This window comes from Taeniopygia guttata, chromosome 18 (assembly GCF_048771995.1).
Source record: "Taeniopygia guttata chromosome 18, bTaeGut7.mat, whole genome shotgun sequence".
Classification (NCBI taxonomy): domain Eukaryota; kingdom Metazoa; phylum Chordata; class Aves; order Passeriformes; family Estrildidae; genus Taeniopygia; species Taeniopygia guttata.
This window is the reverse complement of record NC_133043.1, coordinates 2,405,754-2,413,772: the sequence shown is the minus strand read 5'-3', so window position 1 is coordinate 2,413,772 and position 8,019 is coordinate 2,405,754. Positions and strand designations below refer to the sequence as shown.

The 8,019-nt window shown below is 45.9% G+C and overlaps 2 protein-coding genes across 6 annotated transcripts in view; one reads left to right on the top strand and one right to left on the bottom strand.

Moving 5' to 3' along the window:
• The first annotated feature begins 21 nt into the window (after positions 1–21).
• On the top strand, positions 22–1,475 carry CENPX (centromere protein X). 2 transcript variants are annotated; one of them, XR_005982159.2, is made up of 6 exons: positions 22–181; positions 258–309; positions 385–438; positions 693–781; positions 915–982; positions 1,240–1,475. XR_005982159.2 is itself a non-coding variant. In XM_030287530.4 (5 exons), the coding sequence occupies exons 1-5, from the start codon at positions 143–145 to the stop codon at positions 927–929; spliced, it is 249 nt and encodes an 82-aa protein (XP_030143390.1). In that variant the 5' UTR covers positions 22–142; the 3' UTR covers positions 930–1,475. The 2 variants fall into 2 exon arrangements, 1 of the variants encoding a protein (XP_030143390.1); XM_030287530.4 differs by having other exon boundaries at positions 915–1,475.
• Positions 1,420–8,019, bottom strand: part of ASPSCR1 (ASPSCR1 tether for SLC2A4, UBX domain containing) — a 44,884-nt gene continuing 38,284 nt past the window's right edge. For 3 of the 4 annotated variants that reach the window (XM_072937136.1, XM_030287524.4, XM_072937137.1), the window contains 4 exons: positions 7,547–7,598; positions 6,765–6,834; positions 6,247–6,422; positions 1,420–4,908 (listed from right to left, as the gene is read on the bottom strand). In XM_072937136.1, the coding sequence (XP_072793237.1) occupies positions 4,895–4,908; positions 6,247–6,422; positions 6,765–6,834; positions 7,547–7,598 (312 nt within the window). In that variant the 3' untranslated portion in view covers positions 1,420–4,894. Of the gene's footprint in view, positions 4,909–6,246; positions 6,423–6,764; positions 6,835–7,546; positions 7,599–8,019 lie in introns of those variants that run through there. The other variant, XR_012058626.1, reaches the window with a different exon arrangement.

The following is an 8,019-nucleotide window of genomic DNA, read 5'->3' as shown; positions in this document are numbered from 1 at the left end:
CGGCCGCGGCTGCCCGGGAACCGCTCCCGGCCGCGGCTGCCCCGATACCGCTCCCGGCCGCGGCTGCCCCGGAACCGCTCCCCGGCCGCGCGCGCTCCCGCCCTGCGCGCCCCCGGGAGGCGGGCCCGGCCGCGCGCGGGACATGGCGGAGCGGGGCGGCCGCGCCGGCGGCTTCAGGAAGGTGCGGCGGCTCCGGGCGCTGCCCCGAGCGGCGGGCGCGGCCCCGGCCCCGCTCACCCGTTCCTCTCTCCGCACAGGACACCGTGGATCGGCTTCTCCGCCTCCATTTCCGGGACGGGAGGACTCGAGGTACCGGGGCGGCCGCGGGCGGCGGCGGGCCGTTCGGGCCGAGCCCCGCCTCCCCTCACCGCCTTGTCGTTGCAGTTAACGCCGACGCGCAGCTGCTGGTGGCCGAGTTGCTGAAGGTCTTCGTCCGAGGTGAGCGCGCAGGGCCATCCCCCGCCCCAGCCTTAGAGCGATGGGCTGCCGGCTCCTTCCCGAGCACCCGGCCACCCTTCGACTGCTCCCGTCCTGTTTCGGCTCTGCTGCCTCCTACACAGCTGGAGGTGTGACCCAGCTTGCCAGACTCATCCGGGGCGCCGGGCCTCCTCCCAGAACACCAGCCCGGCGCCCCAGGTGACTGCTCCCAGACCCCTCTCACTGCCCTTCCTTTTCTTTCACTTGGGCTGCAGAAGCAGCGTCACGGGCAGCTCGGCAGGCTCAGGCAGAGGACCTGAAGAAAGTGGATACTGAGCACTTGGAGAAAGCATTGCCACAGCTGGTATGTAACTGTGCATCTGAACTGCATGGAACAGAATGAAAATATGGGCTGAACAGACTAATCCTCATCTTTTCAGGAGCGGTTTTGAGAACCCAACCTCTGTCCTGACTTGCTTGCTGCTCTTTTCTTGCAGCTCCTGGATTTCTAGAGGCCTCCTTGAAGCACATGTCGTCGCCTGTCAGCAGACAGTCCTGACTTGAGGTGTGTCTCAGCCTCAGAGACACCCTGGGACCAGCAGTCTCAACTTTTTCTTCCTCTGCCATTTTGATTCTGTTTCCTCCCTCATTTACCAAGCACAACACAGCCCAAAGCAATGATGCTATCAGATACTGTTTTTCAGAAGAGGGTGCCATAGGCTTATTTTGTTCAGCTGAATGCATAACTTGTTTCCATCTTGTTGCCTTACTCCTGTAACAGAGGCCTGTATTTCACGTGGTAAGAAGCTGTTGCTTTCACAGCTAACAGGAGAAAGAGGTGCTGCGTCACAGGGATCCATGGAAAGATGTAATGGCTGGAAATACCATCCAGCCTTCAGGCTCTCATTGGCTCAAGCAGGCAGCTGTAACAGCAGCTCCATGTGCAGCTCCAAGCCTTCCTAATGAATAAGTCATTAACAGGAGCTTAGTCACAAGCAGGACTTGCCAAAAGCAGGTAACAGATCTTTATTTTATAAATAAACAGTGTCTGTCCCTCACTACCTTCCAGTATTTCTCAGGCTGTGACATCAAAGAATGTTTGAAACCTTTTAACCATTCAATATTCTCCTCAGAGGCTGCTCCCCCTCTGCTGTAAATTTGTTCTCACAAAGAAACATCAGTAAGTTAAAAACAAATCTCCCTTCCTTGTGTAGGCTCTTTGCTGCAATTCATCATCAAAAGTCAAGTTGCTTCAAAGACTTGCAGAGCTTCCCCCTCACCCACCCTCTTCCCTAAATCTTTGTAGGACGAAATAACAAACAGCATGTGTGAGAATCCCACATCATGGGACAGCCTGGCCCCTCTGGCAGCAGCGGGGGGCAGGGGGCCACTGAAATAAGAAACCTTACACATGTGGGCAGGACCCACACAGCCCAAGTGGCTTTACTGGGAAATGCTCGGCTGGCTGCACAGAGCGTAGCTGACCGCTGGCTTGCTGCAGGATCAGCCAGAGCGAGCAGTCCTTTTCTCAGGAAAGCTGTGACAGGCAGAGGCTCAGTGGGCCACTGTGCACTTTGAGCTAGGAGCTATCGGGGTCATCCCTCAGGACACCAACCACTTGGAAACCTCACAAAAACTGCAGTTTCAGTACACTGGTGACAGTACCAGCTTAAGAAGTCCCCAGCACCGCAGCTTCTCAGCTGAGACAACTGTTCAGCTGTACAACACATGCAATGAAGGAACTGACCTAGATCAGTCTTCAGCCCCCAACCATTGGTAAAAAAAAAAAAGGCAACAGCAAAAAAAAAAAAAAAAAAAAAAAAAAAGGCAAGTGATTCTACCTTTGAATGTCCTAAAACCACAAGGATGAGTTCAGCTACTCCAGCAGAAGTGATACTGAAACAAAACCAGTTCATCAGGTAATTGCAGGTACCCTTGTAGCAAGTACCTTAGTGAAGAGCCCACCATTTTAATTGAGGGGGTGTCCTGTCCCCCTTAATTCACTCCTACTTCCTTGCCTTTTCCAGATTTCAGGTCCTTGTCTGCCTTCACCCTGACACCTACTGAAACAGCAGTCCCAAAGTTGCTGCCCTAAAAAGGCTTGAGTTCCCTTCCCTGACACACAGAACTGCTCATGTGGACATCCACAATAAAGCAGCAACTGAATAGCAGCAGCAGCTAAAAGTAACTCTTTGTATAGGGAAGGGGAATAAGACCTCTTGTCTAGCTATCGAAGGTAGCAATTTTTTCATTCTTGTGGTTAAACTGGGTTTGATGCACAGCTGAGTTACACAAGGGACAAGCATGGGCAGAACTGCCTGAGGGAACACAGTCAGCAACATAAAGCCCTCACACTTAACCCATGAAACTGCCCCGAGAATACTGATACTGCTGCTTGTGTCCCTAAACTTGTTTATCCGTGTCAGGTACTTGCAGGGGATAGTTATGGTCCTAACCCTTTACAAAAACTGACATAATTAGAGCAGCTAAGAAAATCAGTTAAGCAGATTATAATATTTGATGTCACCTGTGCTCTTCAAAAAATAAGGACTAGCACATCTGAAGGCACACTGCTTCTGCATATTCTAATCCTGGAAACCAAAAACACCAGCACAAGTATTTCCCCATCATTAGCAACAGCTCCTGGTTTCCCCACAGGATATCTGTATAAATTCAGCATAACTATAAATTCAGCAAGGCAGCTCTAGCTACCATCTACCTCTGATTTGTGTGACATGAATAAGCCTGATACAGCACCTGAACCAAGATACCGACAGTGCTATGCAGCGGGGGCTCAGCCCATACTTAATTCACCAAAGAGTAATAAACTTTAAACTGTTTTTTTGTTTGCTGTGGTATGTCTTTTATAGCCTATCAAGTGTTAGAAGGACTTGCTTTCCACAGGGAGGACTGAGCACAGGAGATGTACACAGTGCTCTCACATTCCCACTGCCAGTGGCTGCACACGTTCCCTGTTCACATCCAGGTGTCATATAAGAAATCAATCCATTCTTTTGCTAAAGCATTCTGTGCTCTTTCTACTTTGAGACTCCTTCCTCCTCTTCCACCTTTCTTTCATGGCCCCCCCCCTCCCTCCAAGTTTCTTCAAAGCATCTGTGAGCATTTGGAAGTAATTAGACCTGAAGGGAAATGTTGGCCAGGCAGGGAGGCAATGACAAGTGCCAGGAACCCAGGGTGCCCTTTCTAGCCACTTTGAAGTTCATTCAGATGATACAAAGCTCCGTTTTGCTTTGTTGAAAAAAAATTGAAGGAAGAGAACAAGGCATGACAGGCCAGCTGAAAAGAGAACAGGTTCCTGTGAACTGACACACACACCAAGTGCCAGGGCAAGAAGTTATTAACGGGACTGACCAAAAGGGCCCCCATGGCCACTCTGCTTTATTACATCTACAAATTGTGCAGATGCACATGTAGTGCAGGGAGAAAACAAGGAAAATGGAAAACATGGTATTACTGTACCATGGAAACCCAGCTCTCCACAGATCACTGATCCCCAGAGAAGGCTTCAAACAAAATCCAGCACCATGACTGCCATGGCACAACAGAGTTCATCTCCACTATAAGGGCAATGCTAACCAATATTCATCCCCCCCACATGAGATCTGCAGGAGACAAAGATCTGGACTGGGCCTTTCCCCTGTACACTAACTGCGGTGCAGAGCACACCTACCCTGCTCTGGGAATACTGAGGCCACCAATCAACTGTCATTTGAAGAGACCCTTCAACTGGATGTTTCTTCCCTTGCTGTAACTAATTACTGATGGTAATTATATACAGTGAAAATAAAACTAGAGCTTAGGGCAGAAACAAGCTCAACAGGCATTCCATGAACAGACACCTGTGTGCCTTGTTAACAAGATTCTGGCAACTGAACACAATACGAGTGCAGCAGTCCAAGTGCTTCACAGGAAAGTTCACTGATCTCAACTGGTTTAAGTAACTGAAGTGCTTCCTCTTCATTTTCCAGCCATCTATGCCCAGAATTATCAGCAGCACTAACCCTAATACTAAGAGGCAGAGAGAAGTCTTGTTCTAGGCACCACTTAATAATTATAAATAAAGCTGAACCAGATTGTATCTTGCTACTAGAATACAGGCTAGAATCAAGTGATCTCTGAAGGTGGAACTGAGAGGACTTGAATTTAAAAATATGGATAGAAACAAAGTCCTTTGCAGGAAGTATATAGGAATCATGTCCCCCTTAATTCTCTATTCTTATTATTTGCATGCAAGAAACTTTAAATTTAACCTCTAACCTTGCTTCTGTAGTCACAAAGAACCACAAACTCCTCCACCAGCTGCAACTGGTATCTGAAATAGCCATTCTCTTTTTATAACTAATGTTCATACAGATTAGATCTCTCCAGGGCCACCAACACCTTTTACATATTCTCAGTAAGTTCGTGGAGAAGAGGGCACAGCTGACAATTCAGTGATCCAGCAGCCCAGGATGCTTCATCTTTTTCCACCTACAAAATAAACACAACACCATTAAAACACTTAACATGTAATTATCACTTACTCATTTCTCAATAAAACAGACTGGTGGCTGAGGGTTCTGGTCACTGCTGTGTTCAGGCAGCATTGGGGACCACAAGAGAGCATTTGGGGAGATGAAATAGTAAACACATCACAACTTTTCGAGCAGGGAACTTCATCCTTCACATTATTAACATACAGCTTAGAGCATATTATTAACCTTCCATAACAACTGTTAAATGGGAAACCTGCACAGGTAGGTGGGATAATATTTGGTACTTTATCCAAATAATCTTGGGAAAGAAAACTGTTTCAAGTGCAATGTTTCAAACATACTGGAAATGGCAAACAGTGAAGATCCTGTTTCCCACTGCATCAGCATCTCAGCACCAATCTAATCCAGACCAGCCACAGCAGGGAAACACACTGACCCACTGTTCACACCTTACCCTCTGCTTGCTGGAACTGATAGCCCTGCACTGTCTTCCAGAAACTGATACTAAAATTCTCATCCATTAAGTCAACATTTGGCATTATTAGTACGTCACTCCATTTTGCTTCTGCTAAGGGAGCAGACTGAATATCTCTCTTTTTTTGCCCCCCCCACCCCCTTTCTTTCTTTTCCTCTACCCCCCTGCCCCACCTTTGCCACTGCATCAAGAAGTGAATATTGCCAATTGTATAATTCAGGAATTCCTTTTATAGTTACTTCATATTCTGTATAAATTCTCGTCTAAAATACACACATAAGTCATTTGTTCTGGGACTAAAAACAAAGGTCACAGTTTTCTGATCAGGATAAAATAAGAAAAAAATATAATGGACAATTGGTTGCAATCTTAATTATGGAAAACCCCTACTGGTTTGCAGTGAAGATTAAAAAAAGTAAGACCAACTAAAAAATTCAAGAGAAGTGAAAGTACTAAAACAGACTACAGCAGAAAAAGGAGAGCTATGCCAGAGATTTCAGAGATTACATGGTCCCTTGATATGTAGAATATCCTGCCTATTAGTATTTGAACTACACTGGCAGAGTGTAGAGCTCAGCATACCAAGCTCAGAACACAGTTAAAAATGCTACAAGCATATGGATTAGGTATCAGAGTTCCCAATGTTCAGAATCTGCATTCATATACTTCTCCAGTGAAGGAAGGCTGAGGTTCAAGTCATCAACGAATTTGTGACTGACCAACAGTGAACCAAATGTCCTGCAAGCATAAGCTGACATCTGCAACAATACCATCAATATCCAACACATTTGGCAGAGAGGAGGCTGCCTTGTGGGGGCAGCTCAGAATGAGCAGAACTGTCCTATGATTTATTGATACCTGGAAGCTTCAGCCATTTGGGTATTTTCCCAGGAGCTTTTCTAAACACTTGCAGAGCTCCCTGAGTGCTGGCTGCTTCTAGCCGCTCAATGGTCTCTTTGTCACTTCCCACTTCTGGTTCAGATAGGGATGGAGCCACTGATGCTAAAGTTGATGAAGCAGAAGGAACTAATGATCTGGACAAACATCAGAGAAAGGAAATAAGCAAGTAGAATTAAGCTTCATTTTTCATAATAGTCCCCTGTACCACCACCACCACCTTTAAACTTTTAAAGTTAGATTGAAAAAGCTCTTCTTCTCCCATGATAGAAGCACTAGTATTTACTTAAGTCACTGATATCCTATTTTGCAAAGGACTCACAAAGCTACGAAGTAGAGTATGACAGTATGACTGTTTCTGGACAGAAGGAAGTCCTAGTATTTTCAAAGCACTTTTCTTTGTAGTAAGTTGGGCTTATTTCATGTTTCCCATTCCTGAAATACTATGGCATTTGCAACTCTACTCAACTCCAACATACCTGGCTACTAATAAATCAGCTTCAGAAGGAGAAACTGCAGAGCTCAGCAGGTCTGATTTCAGGAAACAAGCTGTTTAGAAATGAAACCAAATCACTTATTTGGTAACACAGATACATCAATCACCACAGTATCACATAGCCCTCCACTCAAAAATACCTGCTGTATACTACAATAAATCTACATCACCTTCCTCCAAATGACACAGGACATTACTAAACCATGCCTGTTTCTTTCACGACTCAGAGGTGTTCTATTTCATCATTCAAACTTCAAGACCTTAACATTTTCTTTCAGTGCTCACTGCACCTCAGAAACTTTTCTGTGGAGACACAGCATACTTTGGTCCCTGAGAGAAACAAGAATTCTAAGCACAAACCAGAGATGCCAAAGAACCTAAGATTCAGATCTGTTCTACCATCTCCAGCCAGTCCACTACCACAGGAGCTCTGCAAAAGCATTTCTTAGACATTTGTCTGGTTAACATTTTGAACAACAGGATTTTTTTTCCTAGGAGTCATTCTTCCATCATTCGTGATCCCATGGCAGACAATGCCTACTCCCCAGCCTATCAAATCCCATAATAGAGGTACAATGTCTACATCTGTGCTCAAGCTGACCAAACCAGCTCTGCAGAGCTTTTGCCAGCCAGAATGGGGACATTCACCAGCATTCTCAAGGACTGCAGTTCCTTTTGACTGAAGAACTCTGACAGCAAGGATGCAATACTGAGTCTACTGCAGGAACTATACAGTCAACTGAATGAGAAAGGAAATGCACTCACCCCTGCACTCCTCCGATCCAAAATGAATGACAGCAGTTGGGAAAAGTTTAGCCTGCAACAAAAGGGGAAAAGAAAGTATCACTGTCTGTAGATGCTTTCACAGTTCACTGTGAACATTAGAGACAGGTTAGACAGCTACAGACAAATTCATGGAGTTCAAACCAAGGTCACTAACCATCTGAAAGTCAGAAAAACTTAAACTTCTACAGAGCACAGGCCATTCAGAGTAAGACATGAAGGAAAATTTTATGATCTGATTTACTAAACAGGTGATGAGACCCCTACAGCAAGTGCTTACTGCAGGAATGCCCTGCCATTCCTTCTCCTCTGTCCCTGTATCTAAGGCCATTGTACTGCACCCAGATTCTCCACTGCTGAGTAGATAACATTAATATGATGAAGAATCTTCTGAGTGGCTGACACCAAGAGAAGAAAAATCCAGCTATGCCCTTCCAAAATCTATTCTAAATAAT

What these genes read in the sequence shown, in the direction of transcription:
- CENPX (XM_030287530.4), top strand. Translation starts at nt 143, where the DNA reads ATGGCGGAGCGGGGCGGCCGCGCCGGCGGCTTCAGGAAG. An exon ending in CCGGGACGGGAGGACTCGAG is followed by an intron (nt 310 to 384) that starts GTACCGGGGCGG and finishes TTGTCGTTGCAG; the next exon opens with TTAACGCCGACGCGCAGCTG. An exon ending in GCTGAAGGTCTTCGTCCGAG is followed by an intron (nt 439 to 692) that starts GTGAGCGCGCAG and finishes CTTGGGCTGCAG; the next exon opens with AAGCAGCGTCACGGGCAGCT.